Source organism: Scomber scombrus, chromosome 11 (genome assembly GCF_963691925.1).
Source record: "Scomber scombrus chromosome 11, fScoSco1.1, whole genome shotgun sequence".
Taxonomy (NCBI): Eukaryota; Metazoa; Chordata; class Actinopteri; order Scombriformes; family Scombridae; genus Scomber; species Scomber scombrus.
In genome coordinates, this window is record NC_084980.1 from 25111669 (window position 1) to 25135118 (window position 23450).

The 23450-nt window shown below is 38.2% G+C and overlaps 1 protein-coding gene across 3 annotated transcripts; it reads left to right on the top strand.

Moving 5' to 3' along the window:
• Window positions 1-23345, top strand: nectin4b (nectin cell adhesion molecule 4b). Of its 3 annotated transcripts, none has more exons than XM_062428194.1 (12): window positions 1-491; window positions 6133-6333; window positions 8035-8202; window positions 12330-12608; window positions 15436-15553; window positions 17857-18008; window positions 18145-18186; window positions 18423-18588; window positions 18783-18858; window positions 19187-19246; window positions 20360-20560; window positions 22060-23345. In XM_062428194.1, exons 1-12 carry the CDS (start codon window positions 440-442, stop codon window positions 22330-22332), a joined length of 1788 nt encoding a protein of 595 aa, XP_062284178.1. In that variant the 5' UTR covers window positions 1-439; the 3' UTR covers window positions 22333-23345. The 3 variants fall into 3 exon arrangements, with proteins under 3 accessions (XP_062284178.1, XP_062284179.1, XP_062284180.1); XM_062428195.1 differs by having other exon boundaries at window positions 22096-23345; XM_062428196.1 differs by lacking the exon at window positions 18145-18186.
• Window positions 23346-23450: the final 105 nt, after the last annotated feature.

Here is a 23450-nt window from a genome sequence, read left to right on the forward strand (position 1 = left end):
TGCGTGACAGCCGGCCAGCTCTCTGTTTGGTCAATACATACTTTATTTTTCTCCTCTGTGTGTGTGTGAGTGTGTTTTTTTTAAACAGTGTTTCCATTTCACTGTTTACTCTCAAGTCTCAGCTGAGTTGGTGTACAGGTACAGGTGCTACAGGAGGACTCGAAATGAAGTTTATAACACGCAATAAACAACATTCAGCTTCTGCCAGAGGACAACAGAGGAGGATTTTCCTTTTCTGAGCATCTTACTTGATTTGAAGAGGAGACACCTGCTGCACCTGCCTGCCTGCCTGTGGACAGAAAAACACTTCCAGCACCGAGTTTCTTCTCTGAACTTCTTCACTGTTACTTTTTATTACTACTGAAAACGTAATATGACTTTTTAGCACTCAAAAAAAGGACGTTTATTCAGAACAACTTCGGTGGTTTTGGGAGAGAAGATGGAGCTGGCCGGGACAGCAGCAAAGTGTCTGACTTTGCTTTTTCTACTTGGTGAGTTTTGTGTTACATTAATTAACATTATAATGCATTGTGTTGAGTTTTGTGTTATTTTGGGACCCAAATACTTTACTTTTCTGGTTGTCCTCAGAGTAAATACCTAAAATGTTTAAAATATGTTTACTCTGTTGTCACTTAAACTTAAAATAACTATATTCTTCCTGGAAATGGAGTTGCAGTATGTGTTAAACTAAATGCTGAGTTAACAGTAACCTTACTCTGTTTATTACTGTGTTTATTAGTATTATTTTACATTTTGGGCTATATTGCAACTTCTAAAGCAGAAGGTGCAGAGTGCTTTGCAGGGAAAACAAGAAAAAGTATCTTACACTTCCAATTCTGATGCTATAATAACCCCCAAAAAAAGTCTTAAAAGCAGCTGGAGTGAGATTACAGCCACTTTAATGTACTTTTTAACGCAGGAAATCTGATGTTTATGATATGTATATTATTCTATAAGCCCATAGTTACAGTGTGGTGTCTGTATAGGCCTTCTCCTTCAAAAATGGGCCCTATAGTGTGACTACAGATGTATAATCTTTGTGTGTCGTCAGTCAGGTGCTGACAGAGTACTGTCTGTTCTAATATGTAGTGTCTGAATGTGCCGTCTGATTTATTGTAGTGACATTGCACAACCAAAAGTACTCTGACGCCTCTGATCTCAGTGATTCGGTTTTGCATTTCTGTCGCATTTTGTCGTGTGGTGGTGTTTGGCCAAAAATATCTGGACACTAATGTTAGATAATTGGTCAAGTCAGTAGAAATTAGTTAAAATACTTAAATACAGTAGAAAGTACAGTACAGTGTGTAATGCACGTCTACTTCCTTGTCTGTTTTATGGTTTTGGGGTAGACCGCCTACTCTTAATTAAGGGAAATCTTAATGCTATGGTATGCAGTGACATTTTTGGCAACAGTTTGGGGAAAGCCCTTTAACTGCTTCAGCATGACAATAACTTCAAGCACAAAGCCAAGTCCATAAAGAAATGTTTTTTTCTGAGTTAGGTGTGTGGAGGAACTTGACCGGCCTGCACAGAGTCCTGACCTCAACCTCCTAACCCATTTAACACCTTTTAAAAAATGAAGCTGGAGTGCACACAGTGAGACAGGAAATGGACAATGCTCGGCTTTATTATTGGGAGCAAATCTCTGCAGCTAGTTTTTATAAATTAGCTGGAAAGCTTGAAACCAGAAGGCTGAAAAGAAGAAGAAGAAGTTGCAGAAAGTAGATTAATTCTCATGTTTTGTTTTGCTTTATGTACAAGTAGGGTTAGTGTTGAGGTGTCCACATACTTTAGTCCATTAGTTTATCTGTTTGTCTGTGCAGGTGTGATGACAGAAGGAGCATAACAGAATGTAGCTCAGTCACATTCTTACTTTTTTTAGCAATGTGTATTGCTCAACCTGCGTCTTCCTGTTTTTGTGACTGATTCTTTTTGTGTCTTTCTCTTAAGCTTCTTTAAAACTTCACACGTTCATGCTGTGTTTGGCTCCAGTTTAAAATAAGAGCAAATACACATATGAGGCTATTATTTTTTTGTGCCTGTAACCACATGTGTTATAAAAAGAGACTGTGTGATCCTGAGTGAACAGGAAAAGCTTGTATAGCAGCCCTGTGACGCTTTGAGTGAACCCGTGTTTGTCTAGAGTGTGTGTTTAACTCTTTCTTTCTGTTCGGTGTTTATCTCTGCTGTTGCACGCTCTTCATTTCTCTCTGACTCCCTCTAATGTTAGTCTTCCTCTGTTTGTCTAACCCCTTTTCTATCTTTTTTTTGGTGATATGACGTTTAACCAGTGCACTTAAAACAACTTTTTCCTTCACTGCAACACAGTTTTTTTTCTTCTTTCTACTCTACAATCAGGTCACCTACACTGCAGCTCTTTGTTGACCAAATTTAACTTTCTGTGGGTGTGAAGAGACCTATTTCCCCTCTTCTGTGTCACTCTTTTCTTGATGTGTCCTTGCACCAACCGAGGGACTGTAGTGTAATCATTAATTGAGCTCATGAATCAGTAACCGCAGAGCAAAAAAGCACGTTCAACCCCAGAAATCAAAGGGCAAAAGTTTGTTATTTTTTTCTTCTCCTGTTTGATTTCTCTCACGTTTCTGTTTGTGTCCCACGCTTCAAAATGTCAGGCCTTTCACAAACAGGTGAGATAAAAGTCGGTCTCACTCATTAGCCCTGCACCTTTGCTGATATGAGTCGATAAAGCCAATAGCGGCTTTTTTTGTACTGGAGATGTGAGAGAAAGTCATTTTGGATTGTAATATTCAATGTCATTCTTCGTTTAAGTCTTCCAAGCTTTCATGCAAGTTTACATACTTTCATGCAAGTTTTTATTTTAAAACATAGACACATATTCAATGCTGCGGCACAGAATTTCATCCCTGTCTGGATAAAAGAAAAAGTTGGATTCCTCCACACTGTCTGCACTGAGTTTATTAGAGATGCAGCATTTCAGTCGTGCACCTTAGTCAGGCATCAAATTCAGAGTATAAAACATCATCTTTATAATAAATCTACAGACTGCAACAACCAATAAAAGGGGAACCAAATCTCTGAGAGAATTATACATATCCATAATTAGTAAAAATGTCTTTAAAATGAGGCAAACTGCATGTGGTAAGATCCACAGAGTATAAATGACAATAAAAAAGAACAGAAAAGATTTTCTATAAAATACAATAATCACAGTGTTTTTTAATCACTTAAAGAAGTTAAAAATGTGGTTAGTGAGGTTAATCAAACAATAATCAGTCTAAGTCTCATATTCAAACTGGAAAACTGGGAAAATCTGCATAAACTTTAAACAAATCATGTTAAAAACTCTATGTTTGAGAAGTCTACTGAAGAAGATGAAGACAAATGCATCAATTGCTATGAATAATATGACAAAAAAACCTCATGTCCACATAAAAAAGCCTCTAAAGCAACACTTAAATCATCATGTAACACTAAAACTCTTTAACAGCATGTTTCTTGGCCGCTTTTGTAGAAAGAATTAACTCCCATAACAGCGCCATTGTTCAGGCTGTTAGCACTGTCGCCTTTCAGCAGAGAGATCCAGGGTTCAAACCTGTCACCCTTCTTTGTGGAGTTTGTATGTCTGGAGATAAGCAGGTTTGGTGGATTGCCAACTATCTTGGTGTGAATGTGTCTTTATCTTGTATGTTTGTAGGTTAGGTGTGTGAGTTGTGTGATAGGCAAATGGTGATTGGTCAGGTTAACCCCACGTGGGATAATCTCCAGCTCCATCTGCAACCATAAACTACATGAGGTGTACAGATGTGAAAAGAAAGCTTTAGGATTCAGATGTTGTTTGTCTCTCATTGTTGCCTTAAAGAAATATCTATCATATCAGTGTGGGAACTAAAGAGAAGGTGTTAACTAGTGATGATTATCAATTCTGATGAAGCTGCTGGTGGTTTTGCTGATGATTCAATTAACATTTTAATCTTTGAAATGTTGGAAAATTGTTGGAAATGCTTCATGCAAGTTCCCAGAGCCTGAAGTGATGTCTTTTAATTAGCTTGTTTTGTCAAATAAGGAAACATGTAAAGTTTATTTGTGTAGTCCAATATCACAAATCACAACTTTGCCTCAGGGGGATTTAAAGGAAATGAAAAAAGTAACAGATCATCACATTTGAAAAGTTAGAAGAAGTTAATGTTATATGTTTTTAGCCACACTAGCAGCAGTCTTCCACCTCTTAATGCCCAGACTAACATATCCCCAAAGTACTGGATGTAGCTGTGATAATTTGTAAAGACATTCATAGTTTCTATAAGAAGACTCTTCATGACTTTAAACGCCACCATGAGGTTCATATTTGTGGTTTGGTTTAAACACACTAAGTTGATTAATTGCCATGTAATTTGTTATTTTGTTCAGACATTCCTGGCCTCTTCAAGATGAATAACTTTGATCTACTTACTCACTGTGGCTTTCCTTCTGGGTGTCAAATCAGCCACTAATGAGCTGTAGGAACAGTAACGCAGTCTGACGCAAATGGAGACGTAATTACATTTAAAAATATTTGAATACTGAAACAACAGGATTAAATTACATCGGTCACACTGTAGAAAAACTATATGCTCCCGTTCCTAATGCAGCGCTCATCCAAAACTACTCTGCTGCACATAACTTTGCTTACTAGACTGATTAAAGGAGCATTAACATCAAATATACATACATTGTGTACATTTCAAACAAACCTGTCTTTTTACAAAGGCTGAAAATATGAACTATTTGCATATGTAACTTAATTTATATCCACACATTATGGCTCTGACATTGCTTTTTAATATAGTGCCATCATGACGTTAAGATTGAACTTTTTTGAACATGTTAACATCTGCAAAACTAATGATATTCCAATCAGCCTCAGTTGTCTGTGCTAATTAGCATGCTAACACGCAGAACCAATAAGATGGTGAATATAGTAAAGATTACATATCATCTGAATAACAACACGTTAGCGTTCTCACTCTGTTACGAACTGGATCAGAGTCTGCAACAAAAAGTTGAATCGTACATGAATAAAGCGTCAAAAATAACATAGAATACAATAATGTTAGTCAGCTAAATCAGTAATGAATGCAATGTGTGAAAACAAAGAAAAAAACGTAACCCATCCAGCTGGTGGAGGCCTGGAAGAAAGAGAACAGCTGAGGCTTAAATTACTCAGGCGCAGGTAGTTTCTTGACGTCCTCTTTAGTCCCACCTTTTGGCTCCTGGACCAGGAAGCTGCCTCGTGCCTCACAAAGCTGCTAGCTTGGTTGCTAACTCTATTCTTGTTGCTAATAATAGGTCAGATATTTTGACCTTTCAAAGCAGGATAAGCAAAGGTATGAATAATAACATTAGTGACGTCTGCATTATTTGAATTGTCCCATTAAGTCATGTTAATGAGTGAACGTGTTTTTTATTCAAAGCAACTTTACAAGCAAGAAAACAAAGTGTTGGAGCACAGCGACTCAGAAAGAGATGTGGAACAAATTCTCAAGTACCTGACCGAGTACAAGTGCTATGAGAAGGAGCGCTATACAGAAGGGTCTTTAAAAATATAGAATGATTAAAGTAAAGAACAACTGGAAGTAGACAAATGCATAAAATATACTATTCATGTGACACAAACAACACCAGAGGGCTTGATTCGGCTCATCTACCTGGTATGCAGCATTCATTAATGTTATTAATTACACCTGCAACTTTTCCTGCTTTGAAATGTCAAAACGTCAGACATCAAAAGACTCCATATCATGATTAAATAATTCTACATGATGAATCGATTAATTTTTGGCACTGAGCCAAATCGATTATAATTGAGTGCTTCTATAAGAGCTTTTCAATAAAGATATAATTCATGATGTAAGTTCCTAAAGGCAAACACATTAATAACTGCTGTTTAAAAGCCTCACATCCTGCATAAACAGCAGACTGAACATTTATCACTATTGCTGAGTCTAAAGTGTCAGAAATGATGATTGCCAGAGCCCAAAGTCTTAAGTTTGGTTATTTAACTTTGGTTTTAAATCGTTTTAGCGCTACACCTCGCTCTCTACATCCCACTAACAACATTTAATCCTTCAGTTTTACTTGATGAAACTCTCTCGTTTTCTTTCCTCTCCTCAGCAATAAGCGTGAATGGTGATTTCGTGGAGCCCCCTGAGGCCGCCACCTCCCTGCGCTCCCTGGCAGAGAGCCAGACGAGGCTCCCCTGTCACTACCAGGTGGAGGAGGGGCAGAAGGTGGTGCAGGTCACCTGGTACAAAGAGCTTCCGGATGGCAGCAAGGAGCAAATTATCACCGCTCACTTCACGGACGGCCACACAGGTATGCTGCAGTGAGGAGCGAACAGTGAGAGTTCGGGTGATACTCAAGTTGTTATCAAACTGTTTTGCATAAAAATGTTAAGAGCCGGATGAAGCATCTTTGAGATATGTGTGACATTACAAAACTATTTCATGCACACACGCAGGTTTGTACAGTTAATACAGTTGGTGCATTTTTTAGACATGATGCATCCTTAAGTTGCAAGTACACGTACAGTTCAATCAATCAATCAATCTTTATTTGTATAGCGCCAAATCACAACAAAGTCATCTCAAGGCACTTTACACATAGAGCAGGTTCTAAACCGAACTCTTCAGGTTTTAATTTTAAAGAGACCCAACATTCCCACATGAACAAGCACTTAGCGACAATGGCAAGAAAAAACTCCCTTTTAACAGGAAGAAACCTGAGGCAGAACCAGGCTCAAAGTGGGCAGCCATCTGCCTCGACCGGTTGGGGTAGAGAGGAGAGAGAGGAAGAATAGGAGAGAGAAGCACCCTATACAACCCCTATACCCGATGTTTTACTACTCAAACATTAACTGGTACATGACTGATATCTTTCTGGAGGAAAAACTTCTCTTTCCCCGGACTGAATGCTCTCTGATTAAACATTTCTCATTAGGAACTGATATTAACCTTTAAACAGGCAACCTGCACCAGAAGATAAAAAAGTCTTTGTTAGGAGCATGATTGGTTTAAGTGGTTGTTCAATAGAAACTAGTATGTTTGATATTAATGACCAGGGAAAGCACTTCTCCTTATCAAACAACACATTTAATTCCTTACCATTATGACTATTTTAATACCTTAATAGGGGCAACATATCCTGGTGGAGATACAACTTATAAAATCCAAAATATATTAAAAACATTAGAGGAAATGTTTTACCTTATGTGCAAATGAGATGAGAAAGTAGTCAATCTCATTTCCCCTTCCTGCCTGTTTAAGGGTTAAAGTATAATTATTTCTTTATTTAAAGGAGCAGTGTGCAGGATTTAGTAACTTGATATAGTGGCAAGGTTGCATATCGCAACAAACTGAACACCCCTCTTCCTCCCCCATTCCAAGTGTGTCGGAGAAGCTACGGTGGATGTGAAACTTGTGTCATTGTTTGGTTCATCTGTTCTGGGCTAGTGTAGAAACAGAGTGGTGCAACATGGTAGCCTCAGTGGAAGAGAACAAAGCCGCCAGGAGGTGTTTGAATCTTTAAATCTAATTTGATCCATTTAGTCTGTTTAAAATGTGGAAAGAGTTGCACGATTGATGTTATTCCCAGGGGTTAAACCAGAAGTTATCTGTCTTGGTGAGTGTAGTTTCTAGTGAGCACGCTCTGTGGGCTCCAGCGCCCGTAGACCACGTGCGGTATGTTTTCATCTGGGTAATTTCTTCAAAGTAGGAAGTGGCTTTTTTGGCTTCATGCGCCACTGAGCAACTTTCATAAAAATGGAAAGGGCCCAGCCTTTGAAGCTGTATCTAGTTCTCTATATGAATCCATGTATATACAACTTTACATGTTAAATTTATATATATATATATGCGTCTTATGTTCAGGTGATTTTACACTAATTAAAACATACTTATGAATAATATATTCTATTTCCAAGTCGCTTGATGCCACTAAATTCTACATACTGCACCTTTAATCTCTGTAAAGGTAAATATATCTGGCCTGAGCTGAAGTTTTTTTCTTTTATATCAGAGTTTGGGCGTTACTCTGGTCGGGTGAGGTTCGAGAGCAGCACCCCCACCGTGAACTCGGCTCTGCTCATCCCCAGCACGGAGGAGTCGGACGAGGGCAGCTACACCTGCCATATCTCCACCTTCCCCAACGGAAACTTTGAGAGGCACATCACACTCACTGTGTGGAGTAAGAGTCATCTTCTTTTTCTCTCCTCTCTCCCACACCTACCTAATCCTGTCAGAGCTGCTGTAATGATGTTTAAACCATAATCATCTTCACAGAGGAAGAAGGACTGCCAACCTGGGGAAATTCAGCCGATTTGCTGACGTGGCCAAAAATACTTAGACTTACACAAGATCTCCAGTGGTAGAAGAAGCACTAAGATCTTTTACTTAAATAAAAGTAGCGATTCCACAATGAAGAAATACTCCTGTTGAAATCACTTTCAAAGAATCAAAAGTGCTCATGATGTGAAACGGCCCCATTTTGAGTGTTATAGTTGTCATATATTTCAGTGGAATATTAATTAATAACACTGCATATTTAATGTTAATTTTATATATTTGGAACATCCATTTGAACATGAGTTAGTAACTATAGTTAATGGAGTAAAAAAAAGTACAATATCTCCCTCTGAAATGTAGTGGAGTAGAAGTAGCATAAAATGTAAGTACTCAAGTTAAGCACAAGTACCTCAAAATTGTACTTCTAATCTAATCTACATCTAATAATACTCTGATTATGTCTAAAGTTTCAGCGAGTGAAAGGCAGCAAATAACAGTTTGTAAGAGTTTATTTCCTATTATAACTATTCTCCGTTACTGCTTAATTCCAATTAATTACCAAATAAATCCATCGGAATTGGCATCAAAAAGTGAAAATGTACCCCAAAATGATTGCAGATACCAAACATAGTATCTGTTGTATCTTCCATACAATATACTAACTGTACAGTGCAGAATACATTATGTTATTGTGTAAAAGGAGCAGAGAGCAGAAAATAAGTAGTTCAGCAGTTTCAGAGGTGAAAATATTGACAAACCTCGGTGCCCAAAAGAGGTGGAGACGGTGTGATAAAAGATAAACAGGTTTCAACATCAGGGTGTGATTCAGGGTTTTGTATTTTTCCAGTGAGTCAAGTCAATTTTACTCATCTAGTATAAATCACTTTTCACGTGTCACAGATTTTCCTTAAAGGGCCCTCGATTCAGAGGAAACAAACATGAGGAAACCCCCCCCCCTTTAACAGGGAAAAAATGGAGAAACCTCAGGAGGAGCAAGAGAGGAGAGATCCCTCTTCTATATTACATATGAAGAGAAAACCGAAGTGAAACTAGTAAATTAACTATATGTAGAAACAGAATATATATAATATATTACGTAACTGAAGTGTAAATGCACAGTATAGGAAGAATATGATCAGACATGCAGCTTGTCTTCGCTCCGAAATACAGGTGTAACCAGATCAACCGTTCATAGGGTCCCTGTGGCAGATTTTAGTTTTTGGGTTCCTGTTGATCCCGACTATACAGCTGAAATGATTAGATGGTTAATCAACTGACAGAAAATCAATTGGCTAAAGTTTTGACATTGATTAATTTATTAAGTTAATTTTTTAATAGAAAAGTGTAAAAAAAATGACTGGTGTCGGCTTCTCACGTGCGAATATTGGCCAGTTTTTACAGTTTTTGATGATCGGAAACTCAACTTCTTGACGTTTTTCAGTGTTGATGAGACCAAACCAGTCATTTAAATATGTTAACGTGTTCTTCAGGGAATGATTATGAGCACTTTCCACTATTTTCTGACACACAATCAATCAGTTAATGTCATCGAAACAGCTGAATTTAAAATAATTATTGGCTGCAGCTTTACTGTACTGCTGATATTAGAATAATACATCCTCACCCTCAGTTTTCTGCAACTTTACAACAAATTAGCTGAATATTAACAAAAAAAATAATGTCTAAAAACTAGATGTTGTCCCTCTTCAGGACCAGGAATCTGCCTCAAGGGGTCCTGGGGCCCCTGGAGCAGCTGTCCATTTAATAATGAGCCTTTAGCACTTACTGGTATGAACTGGTATTTCCAGTAGAAGAATTTTCATTCAGTAGAAGATAACCATCCTGACAAAAACTGTCTATTGAGCCTTAAAATCGTTTTCATTGCTGTCAAAAGATTTATATCTTGAAATAAAATCAATTGCTCACTAAATATTTGTAGTATCAAAGAAAAAAAAACACTTAAATCCACATTCAGATTCTTAAAACAGTAAGATAAACTAAAAATTTGATTCAATATGTGATAAAATACCTAGAAATAAACATTTGTTGCAGCGCTGTCTTTGTGACTAATTCATCAGTCTTTTAGATCTCCGTCTTCGTCACTTTAAAGGGCTGCCCAGCTATGGGAACGCTGGTTGTCCTGTGACGCTATCAGTCCCTGAATCACTTTCTCGTGTTGCTGGCAGTCATCTGTAGAGTGACAGTTCAGTCTGCTTGTCCCGACACACTGCAGATCAGACAAACCCACAAAAATACACGCAGAGTAGTAACGAACAACCTCCGGCACTGACTTCCCTCGACTGTTTACAGCATAAACACTCAACCATAAAATGTTCAGTGTAAACATACAGTATGTCACCTTTGAGTTATTCTAATTCTGCTTTGAAAGCTCTGCTTAATTGATTGATTTTGGGGATTTTGTGCATCTGGATGGAGGTTTTTCTTTTGTTTCTTTTGTGCATAAAAACTGTGAACTTCCCTAATAACAAAAGGTGATCTCTGATGTACTCTCAGTTTTTCCATTTCTGTGCAGTTTCTGTCTATCTATCCATTCATCCAGATACAGGTTTATCCCTCAAGCTGAAAGATGTTTTGGTTTTTTTCACCTCCCAGATTTCACCTGTCAATCAAACACAGTAGGCAGCGCTGTGGTGTCATGTTTTCTGGTCGTTTCTGATGTAGTTCGAGTTTCTGCAGGCGTGCCCTTTTTGTTTTTTCTGTTAATCCATAATAGGTATTGTTGCTAATGCTAACGATCTGGTTTCTCTGCCGCATTAATATTCCAAACAGCAGCAGAAAGACAGAAAGACAAAAGCAGGATGTTTGAGTGTGATGGTTGTCATGACTTAACCTTCGTGTGAATCACAATCGTGTTAAACCAGTTGGTGATGAAGAGTAATACAGCAAAAATGTATTTACGCACATGGTTTTGGATACAGTATTTTTGCACAATCAAGATGATGATGTTGTTGTTTTTTTTAGATAGAAATGCATCACTTCTGTATCCTGCTTCTAAAGTTTCTGTCTCTTCAGTATTTATTGTTCTTCCACCATCCATCAGAGCTCAGGCACATACTGCTGGTGCCTTGTTTTCTTGATTGTGGTCTTCTCTGTATTTCAGGATGTATTTCAGATCTTTGAAATCTTTTTTTTTTTTTTTTGTATCCATACTCTTATCTGATACTTTCAGACTTTGTCCATACTTGTACGGTACACTCACTATACACATATACCAGAACAGTAAGTGAAATCCGGGTTTTATTGGATGTAATTACAGCCACTTAAGTTAATTTTAGGGAAAGACAAATTAGCTTTGAGCAGGATTTGGAGAGTATTAATAATAACCCTGAATTATAGAAAATGAGCATTACATAAAGTATTTTGGACTTTTTGTGTGTGTGTGTGTGTGTGTGTGTGTGTGTGGGGGGGGGGGGGGGCAGATAGCAGATAGACTGTCATTTTTTGTAATTACTTTATCCAAGGAAATAAGTAAAAGTGATTCAATTTGTTTTATGTTATACCTAAAAGAAGCGATATAAAAATATTGAATAGGCGTGTTGATTTTTGACTCATCTCCTTTTATGTTTGGATATGTCAGTGATCATCTCTGACTATGTAAAAATCTAATAATAAACTAGATTAAACAAAGCATTTTCAAAATGAAGGTATTTTAAATAAGTATATTTTGTGAGTTGTGGAGTCTGGTGTGAAGGATTTGTACGAGGTAAGCTGCTTGTGCTTCAAAAAGTGCTTCAAAGGGAAAAATCAAGATTAAAACTTTCTACTACAATTAAATAAAATCAGGCAAACTTAAGTAAAAAATGATAAATAATGACGTAAATATAAGGTAATTTAAAAATTGTGGGGAAAAACTGAACTTCTCTTCTTTATCCTGTGTGTTGAGGTCAATTAAACAAATTAAAGACATTTTGATCTCTAAGAGAAAGTTCCTCTCATAGACTTAAACTCATTTGTTTTTTGCCTTTAAGGAAGTACAATCCTTAACTCTTCTTCCTCTTCTTCTTTTAGTTTTACCCATCTCCTCTCTGGAGTCTGTGGATCTGATCGAGGGCCAGTCGTTCCGCGTCGCCGCCACCTGTCGTGCCGTGGGCCGCCCTCCTCCCCGTGTCTCCTGGGACACTGAGTTGCCAGGCCAGTCCCAGAACCGCACCAGCCAAGGCGGGTCAGTGTCCAGCTACTACTCCCTGCACCCGCTGCGCGGCATGAACGGGCAAAAACTGGACTGTTTGGTTTGGCATCCCGCCCTGACGCAGCCACGTCGCATCTCCAACCGCCTGATGGTTCAGTGTAAGTGCAGCTGATGATGACGATGCTTTGTGATTCATTTAGGATGACTTGAAACCATTTGACCAAAAGAGATCAAATATGAAGTAGAAGCAAATCAGATTAGAGTTTTAATCATGATTTGAGTTGAGTTAAAATGGATCCAAATACCAGCACTACTGTTTCTTACTGTCTTTAACCCTCACATATTGTTCATATTGGTCTCAATAACAAACTTCTGAACCATAAATCATTCATAAACACCTTGTTTCTCACAGATAAATGTGAGATTTATCCTTAATTAAGATTTCAGACAGCAGAAAGAGTTAATTTTTTTGTTTTTATTAGAAAAAAACCCTATATAATGGTCCAATGTTACATAAAACAGGAGACACTAATTCAACAAATTATATTAAATGTGAGGAATGAACATTGTTGACTTTTTGGATTAATGTGTGTTCAATATATTTCCTTCTTTGTATGTTAAATTCATCACATTTCAGGTTAAAAGAATAAAAAAAGTAGTTTTTACTGATCTCTGATGTAAAAATGGGTCGAATTTGACCCTAAAACAGTATGTGAGGCTTAAACTTATGTAACAAAGAAAGGAGATGTGTCCAAAATGTATACAACATACAAACAGTACAATATACAGTATTTGAGTATATAGAGTATTAAAGGAAAAACCAACATGAAGTTTCTTAGACCACCATGAGCCTCCAGAGCATCCTCAGCACTCCTTGCCAAATCTATTGGAGGAATAATTACCGTTTCTCCACAAGATATTTCCTCATTTCTATATAAAACCTTTATCTAATCGGGTAATCTTATTGAGATCATACTCTCTTTTGCAAGAGAGACCTGAGTACAGCAGACAGAAAGAAAAACAAACATAGCTGGGAGAGATAATTACAGACATCACTAAATAGATTTCAAGATCAGAGTTTATATTATATCATTTGGTCTTATGGAGATGGTGAGGTGGAGAGCACTGTCTTTACAAGTTGATCCAAAATCTTCCACAGGTGTTTAACTGGGTTGAGATTGCATTTTATTCACATCATTTTCACACACACCAAAACCATTCAGTGAGCCCCATTTGCATTTTATATGCTTCTCCGCTCTTTCATTCAAGGTTTTTTTTTATCTTTAATTTGTCTCCCGTCTGTGTTTGTTTTGAGATATGAAGATAAAGCGAGTACTGTGCTTGTAGTTTTGCACAGGAAATATGTGTCGCACACTTTTGAAGATGCACCAAATTGCACCTTTGGAATCTCACTTGTCAATTGTTCATGAGTGAAGAGAAACATTAATTGCTTTCTAAATATTCAATACTTCCTTGAGCTGTCTTGTTACTATCCATAAATTGTTGTTAATGCTTACGGCTTTAACTAGAGCTTGTGTTTCCTTTTTGCTCTGTATCGTTAATCAACTAAGCAGTCAAAAATCTAGCGTCAAACTGCATTTTCTGTTGAAAACGCTCCAAATCTGCTGAGAAATCACTATAGTGTGTAGTACCTGGGGAACAGCTTCTGGTTCTCACAGCAGGAGAAGAAGAACAACTGTATCCAATAACATTAATTATCATCCTGTCTCATGTAGGTGTGCCCGTAAAGAGGTCATACCAGTGAACTGGCATACACATTTAGCCTTCAGCAATATATTAGCTCAGCCTACAAATAGTTAATTCTACCAATGGGATTTTCCCCCCTCTAGTTACCCAGAAGGATATATTTGTATGGCTTAACTTTCTGTCTGTAATAAATGGGTGACAGTAGACTAAACATTAGCCAATATTGGCAGGTTGGATGCTGGGAAAGGGTATGAGTAATGTTTCCTCCTCCAATATTACTGTGAAGGCTCCTAAACTTCAGCTCATCCAGTGCTCAACAACTGCTCTTTGTCTAATGTAACAGGCAGGTTATAGATGTGCAGAGGTGTGGACTGTGCGAGGGTGTGAAGATTGCACCTTGACTTTGATTAATGACTCTAGCCTCATTTGGACTTTGGCTTTCCTTTTGCTTTTCTTTTTTTTTTTTTTTTTTTACTTGAAATGGCTTTATTTCAATGACGGTATACTTTGAAGCAATCTGCCTGAGGGAAAGGCGTGTTTGGCGGTGCAGGCGGATAATACTTTGAATTATTGGGGTTAACAACGGCGACACGCTGGCGCAAAAAGGACAAACTGTAATTGTGCCACGGGGGTAACACAAATTTTAAGATGCATTCACCTTTTCTGTAAATTTGCTATACTGACTCTTGGATTTGATGCTTACTTTTGTCAATGACTTTGTCCAACTTCTGCAGACTTAATTAGAGTTACTATAAAGTAGCACTGTTGATTCACAGGAAGCTTTGTCTTTGCCTAATTAAAGACTAAAAAAAGGCTAGTAAAGGTTTATTTATGTGGCCAAATATCACAAATCAGTAATATGCCTCAGAGGGCTTCACATCCTGTACACCAATACAACATCCTCTTTTTTTAGACCCTCAATTTGAATGAGCAAAAACTTCACAAAATCTCATTTAACAGGGAAAAAATAAAATAAACCTCAGGAAGAGCAACAGAGGAGTGACGGACAGACACGCAGTAGATGAGAAAATTATAGATAAATTGATAACATATATGAAAAATAGGATCGGGAAGGCATTAATCAACTTCTAGGCATCACCCATCAGAGATTTGAGCCACATGACAAGTTCATCTTTTGTTTTTACAGACATTATTTAAACTTTCATCCCTTCAGGTAAACATTTTAGCACACAAGGGTTTTTTGTTTGTTCCATCATGAAGTACGTGTATGAATATTCATTGTTGCTGCGTGCTTATGTGTGTGTTTTTTACTATCAGATCCCCCAGACGCCACCATCTCCGCCCCTACAGGAGACTGGTTCGTGGGTTTGGAGAAAGCTGAGCTGGCCTGCAGCAGCGGAGGATACCCCAAACCTCAGAATCTCACCTGGAAATGGTACTGTCATCACGGCTGTCTACGGTTTTAACACTGTCTGGCTGCCTGCAAAGACTCAAGACAATTACACGTTAAATTCAACCTCACTGTAATACTATCTGCGCTGCTAAATTGCTCTTAACATGGCGCTGGAATGTGACTCAAAACACCAACATAAGCCCCCTCTAACATACATACACATGCATATACACCGGCGAACAACAAAGAAGTGTGCTCCCAATCTAAGGGAGGGCAGCTTTTTTTCTCTCTCCTTGCTCAATTCATCACAGAATAAAAGACATGGTGTCATGTTGCGCAATTTGAAGTTGGAAAAAGAAGGAGGGAGATATTTTCACACGAGGGAGGGAGTGAGCGACACAAGGAAGAGCAGGAGACACATGCTAAGCGCTTAATCATAGTGCCATGCTTTAAATATCACTCTAATGCCTGGTAAAACACAGGGTCTGTACTTTAATTAGAGACACTGTACCAGCCATTACAGCTACTGACTGAACACACAATGATCGAATGTTATGTGCTGTGTGAAAAATATTTTAGCCATGAGACAATCTAGAGATATTAAGCTTATTCTGGATTAAACCTTTTCAACCTCACAGACCTTTCGGCGCGTCCATCAGTAACAGAACTTATGCTGTGTGGACAGGCATTGTTCAGACCTGGGGAGGCTTGTTTTGGAAATACGCTCATTTGCTTTTCATTGTCAAAAAGTTAGGTGAGAAAATTGATACTATTCTCAGGAAGAGGTATTAATCTTCTCATCTTGATCTCTGCAAGAAAGCAAATAAGCATATTTCCCAAAATGTTGAACTGCTCCTTTAATATCCCCAGGTTTCCAGTGATAGCACCACACTGGAATGAAAGTAAATGTGTGTAAAATAACGCACATAACATCTAAATGTTCCTTTTGCTATATTAGAGCATCTCTGGTAAATTCTACCTACTTAGCTGTTTCTGCAGCTTTTGACTGGATCCTATGGCCGTCTTCATTCTGGGTTAAGAATATTTAAAATCCAAGCTAAAAATGGTGGTTTGCATTTGAATATTTTAATGCATGTGTGAACTTCAGGTCTTCTAAGTTATACTGAAGCACTAAAACAAAATATATGATGTCCTGGACTGCAGAAAAAAGGAGTTTTTGACCCATATTTATTCAAATATTCAATCAAGCACTGCTGCATTCTTCACTTCTAATATAGTTCATGTTTTTTCTCCATAACATAGAATTGTAAAAACTGAATAATAAACTCTCTCAGCTCCCTGAAAGCTTCCTTAAGGATTTAGCGTGCTTATTATCTGTGATCGATGACATATGCATGAATGATTTGTTGTGTAGAAATTTGGTAGAGACTTAATTATGATGGGATACTGTGAAGAGTCTGAAAATGAACAATATGTGAGGGTTAAGGATAACTTTAAGGGTCAAATTGTAGTATTTTGAAGTTGAAACCAATGTCAGATAAAAAAAACTTGGCCTTATTGTGTTGAATTTGTTGCATTTTACCTACAAATATCCAATCTGCAAAGTTTGCAAGTTGACAAAAGAGTCTTTCTGGCTGCTAAAGGTGGATTACTCACTTTATCTGTATCATTTTCAACCATCTACTTCGTGTAAGATGCAATCTCCACCTGTGACTCGACTATAAAAGGGCTGGTTAGAGAATCTAGGTGGGGTTTTAACAAAGAAGAAATCTGAGCTGGCTTTTCGGGGGGCAAGCAGCAGTTAAACGCAGCACAGTGAAACCAAGGCAACATGACCCCTCTCAGTGGACTTGATCAGAAACTGGCCCTCCATTATGTCGCCGTCAGTGTCTTCACATGCAGTCTGGGACTTGCTCAGTTGCTGGACTCGCTTTAATCCCCCCAAACCTAGTATTTATTTTGGTCTATTCAGATCAATGGGCGCCAGTTTTAAGCCCAGCAGGTATTTAATTCAGGTGCATCCAAATTAGTGGTTACACTCGGCGGTGAACCTGATCCTGTGTAACGTTCATTTAGCACCAATGCTTCCATATTGCTTACCGGCTGTGTTTGGTGCTGTTGTTTTAAACCAGGTGTCATTAGATACCTGAGTTTGTGTGTGTGTGTGTGTGTGTGTTTCCGGCTCAGACACTTCAATAGAAATAGTTTGAAGTTGAATGCTGGTTTTGCACTTTGCTCTCTTCATTTTTCCATCACTAAAAATGAGTCACAGCTATTGTTTCAAGCAGTGAGTCACAAGTGAGTATTTGTAAAGTTCACCTGTGTGTCACTTCTTTGAAAATTAATGGAGACATTTTTTTTCCATTTTTTTAAATTATCCACAGGAAAGGAGGAGCTCTGCCAGATGGGACGTCTGTGGTTGGGGGAAAACTCATTTTCGGGCGGGCCCTCCGTTTGAATGACAGCGGGGTCTACACGTGTGTGGTCAAAAACAACATAGGAGAAGGGAAGACAGAGTACATGTTGACCGTAACGCGTAAGTGAAAGGATTTGCTTATTAAGAGAATCTCAGTGTCTGGATTGGCAGCTTCTCGGCTTTTTCAGTGGTTAAACTCACACAGGATTCAAGTAAAGAAACTATCCAGCCACTGTGTGCTTTGTTGGTATTTCAGAGGGAGGAAATAAGAAGATGGATACTTGGGATCATGAGCCCAGTTGAGTTTTAAACAAACAAATAAGCAAACAAAAAAATGACTGAACAAATTCTCCTTTTGATTTGGAGTAATTGTGCAAATTTGCTGCCCTCTTGTGATGGACGGAGGGCATGAACAGATGATATTTAGCTTAATCAGCATCAAAATAACTGCATGAATGATCTCACTGTAGTTTTGCTGGTGTGATTTAGAGAAATGGATCAGCACTTATGTCTTCCTCATCTTTCTTTCCTCAGAGAGTTCTCAACGTAGCGACAAGTCCACCTTCGACAACATGTTATTGATCATCATCGGCGCTTCAGCAGCAGCTTTAGTCATAATCTTGGTCGTCGTCGTCCTGCTGGTCAACCGCCATCATCGACAAAGAAACAAAAAGCTCGAGATGGAGCTCAGCGAAAAAAAGTGAGCCCACATTTTCTCGAAAAAGCCACATAGTGAAAAACTGGAGGACATATAATGAGAGCCTGACTGTTTTCATTATAAACTTCTATTTCAAATCTTCCCAGATTGTGACAGATTCTCTAAAATTACATTTTCAGATGCTCTATTGTTCTGTAAATCCTCCAAATGTGCTCTCTCTTTTTTTTTCTTCCCAGGGACGAAATTATCAGTTTCTCTAGACAAGCCTCCTTCAGGAGACTGAACTCTGTCAGCACAGACCCAAGAGGACAGGTACACACACACACACACACACACACACACACACACACACACACACACACAATCACACACACAATCACACACACTGAAAACAATAACCTGCAAGATGAGAGAAACCAGGTCGACACACCCGCCCTGGCCAGGTGTAGCCAGGGTGGAGCCGCTGGCAAGTCAGCAGCCTTGTCTACTGTGGAGGCCGATGATTACAGGCTGCTGCAGCTTTAAACAAATAACAGGCAGTGTTCATACACACATATTATTAATATCCCATTCTGAGTGATTCATTTTATTTATCTTTTGTATTATTCTCACTTTCTTTCACTTTCTCTGTTGTTTCCAGGCTGAGGATTACGCCCTGCTCCGAGTAGACAGCCGGATGAAAAACAGCCAAACGTCTCTGGTGAGTTTCTCGCGGTGGAAATACTTGTTGACAGCCTGTTTTATTTTTGGCATGTTGGCATTTATTTGATAAAGTATACACAGACGGGAAATTCGGTGAGAGATAGAGAGAGAGAGAGAGGGAGAGAGAGGAGGATGTCATGATGCAAACGGTCGCCAGCTGGAGCCTTAGACCACATATTTTTAGAAACCTCTATAGCTGTGTATTTCATCAGTGCCTTTCATACTGAGGTTTGCTGATAACTAATGGCATATGTCTACTATCAGAGATTATGCCGTGGTAGCTGATTCTTCCCTCTCTATTGTTGTATTGGATCATTTTGGGCAGGGTTGCGACTCAGTGAGCAGCGCTGCTTTATGACAGTAATGAATTTTATACATCAATGTGATAAAGTACTTTGATTTGTATTGAATTTGCTCGAGGAGTCAAAAACTGACCCGTGTGTCTTTCAATCCATAAACAGTTTCTTAATTTATTTTTCAGTAAATTTAATAATATTTATTAATATAAAAGTATAAAATAATATACACCTTCATATAGGATTTTATATCTATTTTTCACTCCTAATGTTGGCCTATATAATCAGATTATTATAGATATTTTAAATTATTGATTAATTTCCTTTTATCAAACAATACACACCTTTTTTTCATTGCGTTGGGCATTTTTAGCAGTTTTCTGTCATTTTAGAGAATATACAATGAATTGATTAATTGGAAAACTAATTTAAAAAATGACTAATGATAAAAATAATCATCAGTTGCAGCACTACTATCACGATGGACCAAAGAAATCAGTCCAATTTAGGCTGAGAGTCTGTCTTTTGTCTGTTATAAATGGAGATAGTAAGACATTTCTGTCTCAATAATAATAAACATTTGGTTTAAATGATGTATATTCCTGTTTTTAAATTAAAGAAATGTTTACCAAAAATACAAAAAAGTAACCAGCTTTCTGTTACCAGCCTCCACAGTAACAAAATGTCTTTATACAGTCTTATTTAAAAAGGAACTGATTTTCAGTCGCTCAATTTGCATGTTTATTGTGAAGCGGAGTCATTACAACCAGTTTTTATCAGTGCTGTAACGGTTTGTGTCTCCTCCTCGCCTGCAGGACCAACCCATCTACAAAGGCAGCCAGTCCACTCTGGGTGGGAAGTGGGGGCCCCCAGGCGGGGTGGAGGTGGACGAACTGGGACGTCCTGTCGTCTGGCACGACGGCAGAGAGAGCATGAGAGGAGGGGAGATGGACGGAGAGAAAGAAGAGCGCAGGAGGAGGGTGGAGTCGTACCTGAAGAGCAGCAACATGTCGCTGGTATGCCTCGACGTAGAAATTAATTTTAGTAGTTTATTTTTTGGTTTCATGTTTTATTTAGTGCTGATTTTGTATCATCAATGTCAGTCGGTGTCATACGAACTGAGTTAAACACCACAACACGACAAAACAAAGAAATACAAAGAAAAATTGAAAACACGACAGATACAGACCTCTCCTTTAATCAGCCAGGCTCTAATTATAATAATATAATACTAATAAATTAATTAATGATGGCTGAATTCAATTTAGATGCTGCAGTTTCAGGGTTCATTGTGAATGCTTGTTCACTGTCACAGTTTACTGACACATTTGAATATTACAGAGCCATCGTTAATTTGCTGTTCCTGCTGCGACAAGTCAAAATATTTGCTTTGAAAAACGCCTGAAGGTTTTTTGTTTATTATTTGTTTGAACAGAGCTGCCCCTCTCCTTTTTTTCACATGTAAAGATCAAACTTACTTGGAGGACTGTAAACATGTAGTTCTCTGTCAGAGGTGAATTTAAAATGGTTGAAAATCCATCGATAAGATTGTAGCCTCAGACGAACTCCATCACTGCTCGATGTGATACTGATTAACAGTCACAATTTGCTCCTGGCTCATCCAGTTAATCCAGTTTGCTTTTGAACTTAAAACCATCAATCTGTAAGACTATATCAAGCTAAGTTTAGTGTTTTTTTAAGTGGATCTGGAGGTAAAATGTCACTTACAACAGCAAGTTAATGTGTCTTCACTCACAGATTCCCAGCACTTTAAATACAAAGGGTTAAAATTTAAATAGGTGCCAAATAAAAGAAATAATAATAATAAATGAGCAGAGAAACATAACAACATGAATACAGATGATGAGATACAGGACACAGTGGTTTACTTATTGTTTGATGAGTAGGAAAATGGTATTAATCATATTCTGTAGCCTTCATGGTCATCAAATCAAACAACTCTTTGACATTTTGGACTGATGTGCTAGACGGTGCTCTCCTTCATCATCATCATCATTATAATAGCAAATAAGTGAAGTTTAAACTTTACATTTGTAGATTCTGACAAACACTGAAGCTGCTCTGACAGCTTGTGATGGAAAATCATCTTATTAAGACAATTTATGCTGTTTTTTTGTTATCCTCATATGTTTTAAGGTGTCAGACACAAACTTCAGGGCACATTGATGTCTGTTTGGATCAGTATAGTGTTAATATTAAATAAAACTTAACTGCACTCTGAATACATTAATCTCTACCTCCACTAAACAGAAACAAACACATCTTATAGGCTGAAGGAGACAAATTGTTCAGTCCAGGTTTACCTCATTTGCATTTTTGGAGCAGTTTTGTTTAGCCAATTTTGGTCCTGTATTATTCCCAAACAAGGATTTCAGTGTGTTGACCCCGTTTAAAAAGTGAAAATAAATAAAGGGGGAAACAGGATTTCCCTTCATCCAAATCCAGCATCCATTTACTTTTTAAGTGGTGAATCTGATTTCTTGCTGTCAACCAGGACTCAGGTCTTCCTTCATCCCTGGTTCCCCTGAAGGTCCAGCAGGATGACGGCGTTGGACCCCGAGAGCCAGACCTGGGCCACCTCAGACAGGGAGACTCGCCCACCACGCAGTCGGTACCGGAGGGACACGAGGAAGACGACGACGACGACAACAGTTCCTACCAGATCTCGGAGGCTCTCACCAATCACTTCTACTACAGCAACGGCGTCCTCAGGCCAAGGCCGCACTCCAACGCTATTCTGCTGCACCCCAGACCCCAAATCATCTAGACCCCAGACAGGAAGCCGGGTCTGCTTTCCTGAACTGAAAACCTTTGCAATCCCTTATTTCTTTTTATACATTGCTCACAGTGAATAATTAGCAAAAAAAGGACTATCCAAATGATGAGAATGTGAATATTTTTATGCCTCTGGCTTTTTTTTATTTTTAGAAAAGATTTATCCTAAACCTATAATAAATTATATATCTGGGGAGTGTTTTATGCCTTTATTAGATAGTTGACAGTAGAGGCATGACTGGAGATAGAAATAAGGGGAAGAAAGGGAAGGGGAATGATATGCAAAACACAATTGGGAACGTTTTTTTTATTCCTAATTATTTTTGAAGATCCGCTCATGGAGAATGAAGTGGCTGTCATCAAAGTTCCTGTTACACAATGTTTACTGTTTTATCTGCAGAGCTAAAATGTCACCTCCTCTGTTTTGGGTGATTTAAAGCCGGACACAAAACAAAAGTCTCGATGAATCCTGACTGTCAACTTGTGGTTTCTTGTTTATATCAGAAACATTCAGGGAGGAAGAGTTTCTGAGCTTTAAGGTCAGCAGGGTAAGACTAAACTGTACTTTAAAACCTTTATATTTGCAGTTTGAATAGACCTTGTTATGACCAGTTAGTGCGAATTTGTGTACGTATGTATTATATGTATATGAGAAGCCATTGTATTTCTATGATAGTGTCAGTAACGGCTAAATGCAACTACAAAACCAAATGCTGTTACTCTGAGGACCTGGACGCAGATGTTGGACAAAGCTTTTAAACAGCTGGAAGTCGACGGATTGAAACGCAGCAAACTGGTGACCGAGGTTATGTTTGTCGACACTTAACAGTGCAAACGGAAGAAATGAAGAGACTGAAAACAGGAAAGAACTGTAAATACCTTCTGTGTGAACGCACTGTCAAATACTAATATGTAAATTGTTTTATATTCATTCAGTGTTTTTCTATGAAACTGAAACTGACGTGTAAATGTTTAAAATGTTTATTCATAAAAAGTACAACATATTGCAATTGTAAAAACAAAGTCATTGTTCATCGTTGTAACCGTGGACACACCGGTTATCCTCTCACATATGGAGGAAGGAGGAGCATCATGAGATTGATCACAGCT